This window comes from Marmota flaviventris, chromosome 18, assembly GCF_047511675.1.
Source record: "Marmota flaviventris isolate mMarFla1 chromosome 18, mMarFla1.hap1, whole genome shotgun sequence".
Classification (NCBI taxonomy): domain Eukaryota; kingdom Metazoa; phylum Chordata; class Mammalia; order Rodentia; family Sciuridae; genus Marmota; species Marmota flaviventris.
Genome location: NC_092515.1, coordinates 40,811,851 through 40,827,689, shown reverse-complemented (window position 1 = coordinate 40,827,689; position 15,839 = coordinate 40,811,851). Strand labels below are relative to the sequence as shown.

General features: G+C 33.4%; 1 protein-coding gene across 2 annotated transcripts in view; it reads left to right on the top strand.

Moving 5' to 3' along the window:
• Cdh8 (cadherin 8) overlaps positions 1-15,016 on the top strand; it is a 345,035-nt gene extending 330,019 nt beyond the window's left edge. The window contains exons 10-12 of one of the 2 annotated variants that reach the window (XM_027939092.2): positions 7,015-7,266; positions 8,515-8,734; positions 14,971-15,016. In XM_027939092.2, the coding sequence (XP_027794893.1) occupies positions 7,015-7,266; positions 8,515-8,734; positions 14,971-15,016 (518 nt within the window). Of the gene's footprint in view, positions 1-7,014; positions 7,267-8,514; positions 9,009-14,970 lie in introns of those variants that run through there. The other variant, XM_071604093.1, reaches the window with a different exon arrangement.
• The last annotated feature ends 823 nt before the right edge of the window (positions 15,017-15,839 follow it).

The following is a 15,839-nucleotide window of genomic DNA, read 5'->3' as shown; positions in this document are numbered from 1 at the left end:
TTCTGTGTAATAGTGTCTTGATGAAAGTATAAACATTTTATAAGATCGTGTAACTGATTTATCCAGAGAAATCAGAGACAACTTGTGAGAAATATTATCCACAAAAAAGTTATTTTTAAACATAGATTCAAAAAATATACATGAATATTCACAATTTGAATTATGTACAAGGAAAGGGAGAGGAATTTTTAGGCAAAAGCAAAAGCAAATATAAAAGCCTTGAGAAACAAAGATGTTTGACACACCAAAGGCCAAGGTGCCTGGAACAACTAGTAAAAGGAGTGATGCACACATGCAGCTGGAATTAGGCAGGGATTAGAACATGCAGCAGGTATGGGGGAAATCATAAGTCTGTAATCTGTAAGGGAAATAGAGAAATTCTAATGGTCCTCTTTCTCAGATGTGCATGTGGGCATGTGTGTATGTATGTATGTAGGAAACCTTAGTCCTTCAAGAGGTATGCCTCAGTCCTATAAGAGAAATATTAAAATTCTAAATATACACTGTATATTTATATACATATATCTGTATTTTTATAGATATAGGTATTTATTTATCTCAACCTATACAGAGAGTGCTGAAGTGGCATTCCATTTCTATTGATAAAACATTATCAGAATGATATGTTTATTGAATTCTGTAACAGAAATTTTAATAAGATTCGATAGAAGGATGGGTAAATGAATGGAAGGGAAGGTAGACAAATACTCCCTGCTCTTTCATTTCTTATTTTTAAACATTTCTTTGTCCTAATGTATCAGTGGGGTATTCAGTTTCGTGAAACTAAACTCATTCTAAAGAAAAGTGGGTTAAAGGTCTGGGGTTGTAGGTCAGTGGCAGAGCACTTGCCTAGCATGTGTGAGGCATTGGGTTCGATTCTCAACACCAAATATAAATAAATAAAGGTCCGTCTACAACTTAAAAATTATTAAAAAGAAAAAAAGCGAACGTTTCAAGAATCCATGCTGTGTGCCAGCCCTGTGCTGGAAATAGGGAATAGTTTTGTATTAAGTAAGGTTAGTCTCCCTGAAAGGCTTTTATCTTGATGAGATAATATACGCATACATGTAATAGTATCTATTTATTTATATAAATTCAAAGGACCACTGACTAAACATTTCAAGAGATGGATTTTAACATGGCTGTTTTTGATGATGACTCTCATAACTTCCAGTAAAGTTCCAACAAATTGTTTGGACAGGAAAAATTATGAAAATTAAGATTAAAGTGAATGTTTTTTATTCATGATCTGGTCTCAGTGTCTAAGGTAATGCTTACATATAATAATAAAAATGACTATATTGTTTAAAACTAGGCAAATCTAGTACTTGAAAATGATTATTTCTTTTCTGATTCATTCTTTACTATTTTTGCTATACGTCTTGTTTTTCTCAGCCAAAGAGAAAGGAACTTCACCACTACTTTCGTAATATTATCATTTGACATGTGCCAGGTGCAATAGATCTACTTTCAATCTCCATCAAGTTCTTTGATGACTTCTGACTTCCTTCAACAGTCAGTTATAAACAATAAGTGTATAGAGAATGAAGCATGATTCTAAAAATAATGTCATTCTTCCTTCCTGGTATAATGCTCATAAATAAAACATTCCAAGTGTATGAGAGAACAGAAAAATCCTTCACTGGAAGAAATCATGGGGAATATCAGTATTTGAACATTTCATCTCTCGAGGGTATTAGTGAGTCAGGGGATGTGGTTAAGATATGTAGCATGTCCAGTTGGATATGGTCCATCTTGCAGAATGCCAATTGCTTTGGTTCGCCCATTTCTTAAATAGAACCTAAGTATACTTTTACCTTTTGGAAAACTCAGTTATTATATTCCAGAAATATCAATTAAAACATCATATGGTATGCATGTATGAGTTTCAGTGATTACTTTCTCTCTTTTCTCATATATTTTCTAGTTTTAAAACACATCTCTGTGTTTTCTTCAACAAATAGTGATCAGAACCTACTCTTCCATTTTCTGTGCTCAGAAAGATAAAATGAATGCGACACATGCAGTAAGCAAAAGCAACCATAAAGGGAAGAATAGGCTAAGATGCAGGTACAATAAGTTAACATAGAATGGAAATGCATGAAATAAAAGATGGTTTTTCAATAATGTAATAGTAAAGTTGAAGCCATGCTTAGAGGTGGTGAAAAGCTGAGCTATTCTCACTTATATGACTGTGCTTATCCTTTGTATTATTGGAAAATATGAAACAAAATAAAATAGAAACTGAAGAAAAAAAAAGCATATCAACATATTAATAAGCAATTAGAAAGTCTTCCAATAAACATCATCAATCATCTTACTAAATGCTGAATTCAACAAAATTTATCATGAATTTAGTTTTTTCTTTAGTTTCTCTCATATACACATAAAATTTAATTTGAGCTATTTCTTAATATAGACATTTAAAGCTACAAATTTCTCACTAAGCACAGCTTTAGTTGCATCCCATACATTTTGGTCTGTGTATTTTCATTCATATTTGTCTCACCATATTTTCTAATACCGTTTTTTTGCTTTCTTCTTCAACCCATTGATTATTGAAGACTGCAATTAAGACCATGTATTTGTGAGTGTCTGAGTTTCTTTCATATTATTGATTTCTAATTTCATTTAATAGAATACATAATTTGGAGTTGCTGAGAGAACAATCTTTTTGCCATTTATATAATTTTACATTAATTTGTATTTGATATAATTTATGCTAAAGAATATTTCAAGTGAATTTAAGAAAATATTTATTTTTCTGTTGTTGACTGGAACATTCTATAGGTATGTGTGAAGTATAGCTGGTTTTATTATTGCTTAAGTGTTCTATCTTCCTCTTGATTTCTCCCTAATTATTTTAAGCATTAGTAAAAGTGAAATTTTGGAATATTTATTTATTACCTTTGAATTTCTATATGTAATATGCTCAAGAATACATTAGATATACAATATTTTATATATTGCTTTTTATAAAGAGAAATCTCTTCATTTATACTATTTTTAAAACTATAATATTTTCTTTACTGATACTTTTACTTTTTAATGTGTGTTTGAATTACCATCTGGAATTTTTTGCTCTCAATCTGAAGAAAACATTCTTTAATAAATACTCATGCAAATTTTGTTGGGCTTTTGTTGCCTGGGAATGCCTCTATTACACATAAAGACACATGGAAGGGTAACTTTGTTAGATATATATCTTGGCTGACAATTATTATTTTGTTTCATTCAGGATTGTAATCATGTTATTTCACTTCCTTCTGGCCTCTACTTATTCTATAAGAATTTAGCTGTTGATCATACTAGTCACTTTGGAAGTGACTGACTTTACTCTTGCTTGCAAGATTTTTTTCATTGTGTTTGACTCAGGAATTTTACTATGATGTATCTATTGTCTTGTATAAACATTTCTTCATTTGCTGCTTTTCTCCAGAAACATTTCCAGGAATTTTAAATCTGTTTTCTTTTATAATATTCATCATTTGCCCTGGGAAGCATATCTGTGTACTCCTCATGCTATCATACTGAAATGGAATTATCTGATGAGATATATTTTATAAGTAAAAAAGAATGTCTTAGAAGATTACTGAAATTAAGAATAGTGTGCAAAGGGGTTCAATCTCTATTACTAAGAAGAAAAAAAAGGAAAAATAAAATACTGTAGTATGTGTATACCATTTTATAGTCCTACCAAAAAAAAAGCAATTATATTTTGTATATCAGCAGCAATGCACTGAAAATCTAATTTTCAAAGGTAGTTAATTTTAGGAAGGTTTACTATAGCAACAGAATATATGCATCATCCAATAATAAATTGAACAAGAATGTAAGAAATCTCTTTTAGCCAAAATAAAAAGCTTATTGATATATATTTAGGAAAATAGATAAACCTTGATCATATCTTTATACAGAAGACTATGGTCATAAAGTTATCGATGCTCTCTAAATTTGTTTCTATTTGATTACAATCTTTACCAGAGACCTTATAGGAATTTTCAAGGGATTTGATAATCAGTCTGACTCTATATTTATGAGAGAACAGCAAATAGACAAAAATAGCTCATACACTTTAAAGAAGACATGATTGGGGAAAGTGCCTTGAAAAATATCAAGATTTTTATAAAGTTCTAACTCATAAATGGATGCCAAATAATACATAGTTAGAAAACCAGACTATTGGAACTGAATAGATATTCCATGAAAGGATGAGAATGCAAAAAAACTGATTTGTGAGAGACAGCATTAAGAATCAGTGGATAAAGGATAAGTTATTTCATAATTAACCTTGGGAAAATAAATTAGAAGTATGGGGAAAAAATCAATTTTATATAATGACTTAAATCAGAAAGGTAGCATTATGAAACCAAATTTTATATAATTAGCAATCTTTAAAATAAGGCTTAAAAACACTTGTGATGAGATTGATAAAATTGACTGTATTGAAATTAAAATTTCAATGAAATGAAAAATCAGCATAAGTTTTAAAGAACAAACTGCAACTTTGTAGAAGTTATTTGCAACATGTAAGATTTTTTAAATGATCATAAATACATTAAGGTGAACTATGTGAAACCATTATGTTATGTTTTTAAAATTGTTTTTATTTTTTAAATACATGGCATGTTATGATTTTTGATATATGCAATATTATAATTTTATTTGTCCTATTTTTTTAAAGTCCTCAAATAAATTAATACTACATACAAGCGCCTATGCAAAACTGGTAAACACAGATGCACACACACACACACACACACACAAATTCACAATCCAGTAGACAGGTAAATTGACATTGCCTACAGTTGGTTGGTAAAACTTAACAAAAATAACTCATTGTCTTCCTTTATCCTCTCAACAATTTCCTGTGTAAATAGGGAAACAATGTAAGCCAGGTGTGGTGGCTGTAATACCAGCAGCTCCTGAGGCTGAGGCAGGAGGATTGAGAATTCAAAGAAAACCTCAACAAAAGTGAGGCGCTAAGCAACTCAATGTGACCCTGTCTCCAAAAAAATACAAAAAAAAAAAAAAATAGGGCTGGTGATGTGGTTCAGTGCTTGAATGCGATCAGTTCAACCCCTGGTATCCCCCACCCCCAAAAGAGTGAAACAATATATGCAAATTCCAGGATTAACACAAAAGTTTGAGCATGTGTTTAATGTTAGATTTACCAACACTTTTCTAAGTGATAAAAGAGATTTTTTTTTTCTGCAACAAGCAGCATTCTTGCAGCAAATTCTAAATTCCCATTATAGACTACTTTAAAGAAAGAATATGCAAAGATACTTCTGGTATAAATAATGTCATCCACAAAAGACAAAAGCCCCATTGTAATTTTATTAATTGCATCTTAAGGAACAATTCCCAGCTTCTGTTTTGAACTATGGTGTATGAAATCACCCACAAATGTTCCCTGCACTAATTAACTGTACTCAAACTTGTCATATACTTTCTGAAAATATAACACAACTATATATTCTGTATGTTTTGAGATAATGTTCCCCTGCTTTTAGCTTACTGGTATTTCCTTCTAGGTCATGGAAATAAAGATTACTGGTTCATTTGGTGTATCACTGCTTAACTCCATTAGAAACCTCCTTTTGCTCTGAAAATTACTATATAATGAGGCACAGCCAGAAGAAATTTAGGAAAAAATATTGTTAAATCAGAGTGCTTTTTCTGTTTGACTCCTTACTAGTAAGGCATTATAGGCCTGTTTTTATCATAAAGCAAAAAGACATCTAATTATACGTCTGTTCTTAGGAATGACTCTTATTTTCTGGGAAATTGTAATATAGTAGTATATGGCTAAGATTAACATATTTACTTAAATTCATTTAATGAAATATGTATCTACCTATTTGAGTATTTTAGAAACAAGTAGGACACTGATGTCCAGAAATTAGACAGCAATGGTTTGAAATGTCTGCTTTAATGCACAATGATGAGGTTGCCCAATCTTCTGAGACCTGAAAATTTATTGATATCTGAAAAGAAAAAAATCTCAGCTGAAATAATAATTACACAAAAAACATTATATACAGTAGCCAAAAATTTGTTTATCTGCTTTTGACAATAATACCAATATGAGATAATTAGTAGATATTTGTTTTTCATTAATCAGAATTTGAAAATAAATTAATATGTACAAATAAATTAATATGTATAATGCATGAGATGGTGATAAATAATAAACAAAAATTTGGTGTGGCTGATAGAATTTCAAAACCATATTGTTAACATGGAACCAATCGCTTCTTAGTAACCAGTTTTATGTCAAACTGCAGTTTTATACTTAAGTATTGCTCCAGGTAACCAGTTACCTCCCTGTAACTAATTCACACACACACAAAAAAAATGGAATACTTTCTCAGATGACTTCTCACTTGTTCTTACTTGTATTACTAGTATACACAAAGTTAGTTTACATGATTTTTACATGTGTGACAATCCTCCAATTGGCAGTAAATGGAGCTTTTGTTATTTCTTAGTATAAACACTCAAAAGCATAATTATCTCTTTTATTAGGTACCTGTGGGAGTCAACAAAGTACTTTGATCTGCATGCTATATTGTCATCTAGTCTATGTTTTAATATAGAGTTTCTGGAACCAATCTTCCAAATACGGTGGAATTCTATCCAGTCAACTTTGTTCAGTGCATTATAAAGCTAAATAAAGAGAATGGAGACTTGAGAAAATGTATGTCTTCCAAAAGAACCCTTAAAACTTGAAGATTATTTTTATAAAATTAATATTTTGTAAGCATATGGTGCTGGTAAAACTCCATTAGTTCATTATTGGGCTCCATGCATTCAACCCATTATTGTTTGGTTATTTTAACTCATGACAAATGAAAAAGTGGGAAGTACAAATGTAAAGAGAGCTTGAGAGGTCCACTAGAGTTGGGATTGTCTTAAGGTTTGCAGGGGATTTACGAACTAGGAAAACAAGTGTTGTTTGGATAGCCATTTTGAAGTGATTAAAATTATTCTAATTTTCACTCTTTCCAGATAATTCCCTCAGCATTTTGGCAAAGCATAATGGATTCAACCGCCAGAAGCAAGAAGTCTATCTTTTACCAATCATAATCAGTGACAGTGGAAATCCTCCACTGAGCAGCACCAGTACCCTGACGATCCGGGTCTGTGGCTGCAGCAATGATGGTGTTGTCCAGTCTTGTAATGTTGAAGCTTATGTCCTTCCCATTGGACTCAGTATGGGCGCCTTAATTGCCATATTAGCATGCATCATTTTGTTGCTAGGTAGGTATTTCCTTCATAGCCTCATGGTCACCATTTTTCTGGTTCATAAATGACTGTAAATGAGGACAGAAAACTCTGTCCTGGCCAGCATCAGCATTCTTTGAGGCAAGAAGTATTTCCTTTTTCCACACTGTGAGGTCACTAAGAGGAAGTCAAGAAAATGTTATGATAGTACATGTAGAATTGAAGAGAATGTTCAGTGCCTTTTTCAGACCTATCATCAGTGAATGATGAACAATGTGTAAAAACAGAATATGGTGGTGAAAGGGGGAATGAGCCTTTCTGTGTTTGTAGCCTCTATTACATAAGATCTCCAGATCTTCTGATGCAAACACACCAATTACTGTAAACAGAGTATGCGATTTGATGCCCATAATACTATTGTACATAAGCAGGGTATAAATTGGGTTACTTAGTCCATCAGATCCTAAAGTTCAATCAGATAAAATGAAAACAAAAAGAGTCGACACAATAAGTTGTCTTCAAAAAGATTGACAAAACACAAAAAGTCATATCCAATGCTGTTCTTAAAGAATAAAACACCTTAAAGATGGTGTCATTTACTATCTTCTTCACTCAGTACCTTGGATTTAAGCCTAACTTACCTCTCTGACCTATGTTTCTCCAGTAGCCCAAGTTTGATCAGGGTACCTAGTTACGTGTTCTTATCCCTTTCCTCACCATCAGGTCGATGTTTTCAGATTTAGGAGTTCCAGCTTTCATCAAGAAGCTGCCCATGTGTGTTTAACGTTTACTCTGTGAAACCAATTTTTTTTTTTTTAATCTAGAGGACCTTGAATAATAGTTAAAACAGAAAATAAACAAAGTTGGAGCTCACTAGTCTGTTTTTTTTTAATTTTAATTAAATTTTATTTTTTAACAGAAGAGAGACATGGAGCTAAAGGATTTTCAATAATTTACCCAAGAGATACACCAAGTTAGTCCTGCTGCATTTTGATTTCATACCATTAGAGCTGAAAACAGTATTAAATGTATCCTTCACCACAACGGTCTAAAAGCCTATTTATTTAACCCAGCATCATCACCTTTAATAAACAGTAATAATCTGGAATAACACTTACTCAAAATTCAGTGGCCAATCTTCAGAAAGATGTTTAGCTAAATTTCCTAATAAAGGTGATTAAAGCCACACACTCATAAATGCCCCTGTCTCTTAACATATATGATGTACTGATTATAAAATTATATGTTCCTCCGGTTAATTATTATTTGGCATTTTTCCTACAGTCATTGTGGTGCTGTTTGTAACTCTGCGGCGACATAAAAATGAGCCATTGATTATCAAAGACGATGAAGACGTTCGAGAAAACATCATTCGCTATGACGACGAAGGAGGAGGGGAGGAGGACACAGAGGCTTTTGACATTGCAACTTTACAAAACCCAGATGGAATTAATGGATTTTTACCCCGTAAGGATATTAAACCAGATTTGCAGTTCATGCCAAGGCAAGGGCTTGCTCCAGTTCCAAATGGTGTTGATGTCGATGAATTTATAAATGTAAGGCTGCATGAGGCAGATAATGACCCTACGGCCCCACCATATGACTCCATTCAGATTTATGGCTATGAAGGCCGAGGGTCTGTGGCTGGCTCCCTCAGCTCCTTGGAGTCCACCACATCAGACTCAGACCAGAATTTTGACTACCTCAGTGACTGGGGTCCCCGCTTTAAGAGACTGGGCGAACTCTACTCTGTTGGTGAAAGTGACAAAGAAACTTGACAGTGGATTATTAAAAAAAAAAAAAAAAATTCCATGGAACTGAGCATTCTGTAATATTCTAGGGTCACTCCCCTTAGATACAAACCAATGTGGCTATTGTTTTAGAAGCAAGTTTAGCACCAATCATCTATAAACTCAACCACATTTTAATGTTGAACCAAAAAAAATAATAAAAATAAAAAGTATATGTTAGGAGGTTATAAATCTTGTGGAGTGTGAATTAAGTATGTGGAGTGTCTAGAAGTCTTTGGATATTTGATATTTACCTGACTACCACAGACAAAGATTGGGATCCTAGCTAATCTTTAGAGAAATGGTTTAAAAAGAGGAAAAAATCAAAATTAAAAGGTGCTTTCTTAGAAAAAAAAAATGGACCTGCAAGGAATCTGCTGCTGATTTGTGTCTTCTTCAAGGATTTTTATGAATGCAAATGGTTTTTTCCCCTTCACCAATAAGGATCCCGCCACAAATGATAAAGCAATACTTGGTCTGCTGTACATTATGACTTTTTGGAGTTTCGGGAGGCCTCCTAGATTATACGGTACGGTGACCACACATTGTACATAATTGTTGGCCCCACTCACCAGAGACTGAATAGCATCTTTAAATATTGTGTCGAGCCTTAAAATATTCACATGTTCGTAATCCATTCCAGGGTGGGGATTGCCAACTCAGTGGTGGGAGGAGAGAAATCCCATTCAAACAGCTTGTTTCTAGAAGCAGGATTCCTCCTTCCCTCCACCTCATCTTCTTCCACAAGGACACAAAGATAAAACTGTATCCCATAGTGGACTAATTAAGAGACAGATGGTTTTATTGCTAGCGCGTGAATTTATTTGTTTAATCCTCAAAATAAATATTTTATTGATGTCCATTAATGCTTTTATTTATTAAGGTTGGTACTCTATAGATTAAGGGACTATATGGGAAAAGAAACCTAAATTATATCCATTATTAAGACTTTAGATTGTTTTATATAAATATATATACAATGAATGTTTAATACATGTACATTTTGATGAGATAAGTATGGAAGGCAATATTATGAAAAGGAGAGCTAATAGTCTCTTTAGAGTAGGAAGTGTTATTGTGACTGGTGATGGCAGGAACAGCATTTTCCCAGAGAAACTAAACGGACTGTTTTCTATTTTGTTCATAATCCTAGTATTTGGTGTTTTTACTACAAGCACAAACATCTGAAAGTATACTGATTCCTGTGAATATTTAAACTCTAGATTTTAGATACCTACCTAATGCCCTGTCCAATAAACATGCTTCAAGTTGCCCCTACTATTTTAGAAACAGGAACTGATTTGTACATAATTTTACTGCTTCTGTTTTTAGCACTTCTGTCCCTGATCACAGTGATCCACAGAATGTTTTAGGCTACAAAGAAAAAAAAAAGAGCAGAACTAGAAGATGTGAGCATATTTAATTTGTAATGCAAACCTGCCATTTAGGAGTAGAAAATGTATGATAAAACTCAAGTATTACATGCAGATCATTTTAATTTTCTACTTTGCTTTAATGCAACATTGTTTATTTACTCCATGTATTGTATTCAGAGAAACTCCTGTATTGTTTCCTACTTTGTGAAATATATTTTTATAAATACCTTTGTTGTCATCATTTTTTTCCAGCCAAATGAAGACCTGATATTAACAAAATTATCAACTCTAACTAATATCCTAAAGGGTTCTTCCAAATCATCCCAAGGAACACTTTTATTTATTTGAGTCTTCATTATAAAGAACTAGAGAAGAGAAATGGCTTGATAGCTTTCATATAGCAAGATATAAGCAGAAACATAAAAGGAATTTAAAATAACTAAAAGTTTGCCAATTGTACTTTTGGGTACTTCTGGAAAGGGAAGTGGTACTGGGCTGGAAGACTTCAGACAAGATGGTAGGTCTACAACTTATGAAAATGAAGGGATCAGAGAACTGGATTTGACAAGAGAGCCTTAGACTGCAACATAAATCTGGCAAAATTTCTGTCAGTGCATTCAGAGGGTTCTGGAATGAGAGACTGTCCACTAGAGCAAGATATCACAGGGTCAATGTAGTGAGGCTCTGGTCACCTGCCATCTCAATCGCTGGCTTGGGGATGCCTAAGGAAAGCATGGATCTGGCTTGCAAATTGAAGGCACCAAGTTCTAGTAACTGCCTCCTTTGTGACAGCAACAAAACACTTGAATGTTATAACAAGAATTTAGTAGCTATCCAATGGTTTAATCAAATCCTTTTTGAGACCCCTCTTTTTGTGAATGATTCATCTTATATGCTTATCCCAGAGGCTATTGAATACTCTTTCTGAGGTCAAAGTGATGATCCAAAGTGACTTTTATAATCACCAGGTTAGCACAGTGTCTAAAACAAGTATCTGATGAATATAAGTTATCAACAGCAGTTGAAGTAATAATAATCAATTTTTAACAATATTCTAACTATCTTACACATTCCAAATCAAGGTGAAATTATTTATTTTTATTTATCTCTGTTATATCAGACTCATTTCTGACTTGTTTACAGTGAAGTGCCACAGATTAAACAAATATATCTACCCAAAAATAACACTATTTTTCTTTGGGAAAATTAAACCTATGTACTCCTGTTAGGAATCAGTAGGTTATCTTCACATGGTAGTTTTGTGGGAAGGAGATAATAAATGGTATACCAGTTGTCCCAAACTTGCTTCAAAATTTATTTTACTTAGGAAGAGGGGATGGAAATATTTAGATTCCTTACTAAATTTTTACCATCACCATCTTAGCATTTTGTGCTTAAAAGCCAATTCCAAATTTTGTAACATGGGGTGAAATGAGTAATGCTGTGTTCGTTATAAAGACTACACTATATGAACTATGCTTTTAGAATATCATGAATTTATATGAAGATCCAAGGAATATGCACACAACACACACACACACACACACACACAATTTAACTGAAGCCTTTACTTTAACAACAGACTTAGCAGGACTTCACCAACCAAAAGAATCAATAGGGTTTTAAGCACTACATGCTCAACTTGCTAAGTAACACATTATACAATTTTATTGAAGTGATTCTTTTTATATTTGTACATAGTCTTCTGTTCCATCAACATTTTTATATATTTTACATGTACCTACCTCTGTGGTTACTTTTCAAATAATTGTCTACAGATATTTTAATGTGTCTGTGGGTCTTTGTGTGTCACAAAGTTTAGTCTTTTCCTATCCTTTGAAACATATCTCTGCCCAAGGGTTTAATGACTAATGTAAAAGAATTGTTATCTGGAACCAAGTGAGAAAAAACATTGTCTCCCTCTGTCTGCCACAGAGTTCAAGGTTCCAGATGCATCCCTGGATGTCTGGACCCTTCTTGGGATGAAGTCAGCCTCCACTCTGTGTATTATTATTATTATTTTAATATTTATTTTTTAGTTGTAGTTGGACACAATACTTTATTTCATTTATTTATTTTCACATGGTGCTGAGGATTGAACCCAGGGCCTCACATGAGCTAGGTGAGCACTTTACTACTGAGTCACAACCCCAGCCTCTCTGTGTATTATTTGACCAAACAAACTTATAAAAAATATCTCTTAAAGGTACAGATGTATATATTACAGCGTATTAGGAAGCCATTCCCTACCATACTTTTCATGAGTGCAATTATTACAATAGTTTAAAATAGTTCATAATAATAAGATACTATAAATTAAATTAAATTCATGTGTGAACCTTGCCTCAGAGAATTGTGATTTCTAGGCTATGAATTTTACAGTAAAAATGTTTTGGAAGAAAAATATATAGGTAAGTGTATGTAAAAGAAAAAAAACTTAGATTCACTGGCATCGCTAGTGAAGCAAGAATGGTTAGAAATAGACAAATGTGTCTTTGGAAGAGTTCACTTAATCATATGCTTAAAGTAAGACAAGACTCTGCAGGAGACTTAGAAATCTCCTAGGAGCAGCCGGATTCCACACTGAGACTCAACAGAGTGCTGGGCTATGCTGTATTTTGGAGAAGGAAAAGCGGGTGCTGAGAGCTAAGTAGCCAATTACTCTTTATAGCCACATAAGGACTGGAGGCAAGTAGTCCCTTCCAACGAGTTGTGTTATGCGATCACTAGCTTTGCAGGGAATCTCACGAATGTATAACCTTCTGATTGCCTTTTTGATTGAAAGTTCCATCTGAGATCAAGGCAGTGCAACCAGTAATAAGATTTCAAAAAATCCCATCACTGGCACTGTCGGAAAGGTTGAGCATGACTGAAATCCCATCATTGTCAGTCAAAAAGATAAGGTAACAGCGGGCATCACTATAAAAGCTGTATAAATGCACAATTTAAACATGAATATCAACATTGAAAAGAATATGCATGATATCAACATTGAAAGGAATATGCATGCATGTTCATTTGTATACACACACAAATATATACACACACAATTAAGGGAGTGGTGATAATTTATATTCAGTTCATTTCACATTCTCATACACTACTAAAACCTGGAATGGGGGTTCTTTGTTTTCCTCAATCTAAGTCTGAATTTGAAAGCAATTCGACTGAGGATAAAGGGTTTTAAATGTAAGTTTTTTATTTGTGAACAAAATAATTGCTCATAATGCTTGGGATTAGAATTAATGCATTACATCCTGAACTTGGATTTAGACGTTCTGCATCATTGTATTTTTGTGGAGAAAATAATTGTAGAATATATTTTATAGGAAATACTTTCTGGCGTGTTTTTATTTTATTTTATTTATAAATTGCAATAGCTTTGTTGCTCTACAAAATTTCTTTGAAATGTTACTTAGTTGCACAGTGTTGACTATGTTTGACATTGTAGTTACTGCTCTTCATAAAAATTGTAGGAGATGATGTTGTCATTATCACTAAAGTAGATATTTATTTTTTTATGATTTTATTCTATAGTCAATACACATGTGTGGATTAAATAATATATTATCTATATTTAAGATATCCAAGCCTTACTACTATAGACACAATCCTGGTATTATAGGACCATGCAATTAACCCCTGTCCTTACTCCCTGGATAGACAATCTAAGGGATAAGAAGTTTGTCTAGTACAATTACTCAGCTTCTACCAGTGCAGGGATTAGCTGATATATAGATACGAACAAATAAGTGCAATGGTTATTTCAAAACGTATTTTTCTAACTTATAAAAGAAGCTAATCAATCACATCTAAACTAATTGTTGAAATATTCCTTGCCTATAATTAAATAGTCGTCACATTTGGAGTTAAACTTAGGTTGATCTGACATTAGAGTCCCTTAACTCTCCACTAAACAATACTATCTGTGATTATAATGTGAGGCTTAAAATGATAAGAAATAGAAAGCACATTATAGTTTGTGCTGTGGAAGTACTGAGCAGTAATTAAGTGACTCCAAATGGCAAGACTTAATGAAGGTTTCACAGAGATTTTTTTTTTTTTTTTTTAAGATAGCAAATGAATAAGCACAAAGAAACCACAGCTTTTCAAAAAACTAAGGGTAATTGTAAGAAGTGCCACATGTAAGGACTAAAGACAGATGTTTGGACACTCGCAAAGATAGAGAAATTGATGTTCATAGAATGCTCTCTCGTAAGGCCTAAATCGTGGTTTCTTTTGTGGATGAGATATGAGGCTCAGAGACTTCTTAAGGAATGTTCTACAATTTAGCTACACATCTAATAAGTGAGAGGTGGGAGTTGGAGTATAGCTTCTGAGTCATTTCCAGGATGGTGAAGTTGTGTTTTGATATGCACTGCCTCTCCTTTACTCATGGAAATTTCCTCTAGACCAAAGCAGGAGACATTTGCAGGAGGTATTGGTGCCTGAGGGCACTCTCCTTCCAACTTGTGTTACCTGTCACTATCTGGTTCACACACCTTGAATGCAAGTGTTATCTCTAACAGATATCTCTACTAATAGATAATAGATATCTCTATTATTATTCACAGATTACAGAAGAGGGTTACTAGGAGGAATAACACAGGATGTTGCTGAAGACAAAGACTGCGGAAACAGTGACATCAATGAACTCAGAGGCCAGAACTACAAAAGGAAATGAGAAGTCACAAAAGGCAAATTTTAATTCCTTCAGATTTCTTCTGTATGTGCCAGGGTATGGAGGGCCATTCTGACTCCACATAAACATGAGGAAGATTTTAACAACTATCGTCTAAGATTAAACATGCAATTTACAAATCATTGATTGAGATGACTTCTCCTTTCTAATGGATGCTTTCCTTTGGCTTTGACTTTCTTTGATGGTTTTCTATAATTCAACCTCTAGATTTGGAGAGCTATTACCTATTTGTCAAGTTTGTAGAATATAGAAGTGGATGATATAGGCTCAATGTTGGGGCTATAAATAACAGTATTGCAAATAAACTTTAAAAAGTACCCCCTACCAAAACATGTATTTTCTGCAACGTATGTTTGAGATACTGTGCTTGTGACAGGTGAAAGGTATACTCACCATTCTTCTCTTGCTTCTCAAAGACATGGGTAATAATTGGATAAATTATAGAGTTAAGTAAAGGACAAACCATTAGACTTGGCTGTACTATAAAAGTGGGGAGCAGACAGTGATTTGAAATCACAGAGAAAAAAATGTCAAAGCTTACTAAGGCACAATACCATGCTAAGGCATTGCTGAAAGAGTCTTGGAGAGAGCAGACTGTCAGAACATGAAGACTAGAGGGTAAGGTCAGGCTAGATTCCAGATATCTAAAAATGAATAGAGATGCCAAAGTGGGAAATTTCTTAATGAAATTCAATGTCAATATCTAAAATGCTCCATGTAACAAAACTCCCCAATGCTTAT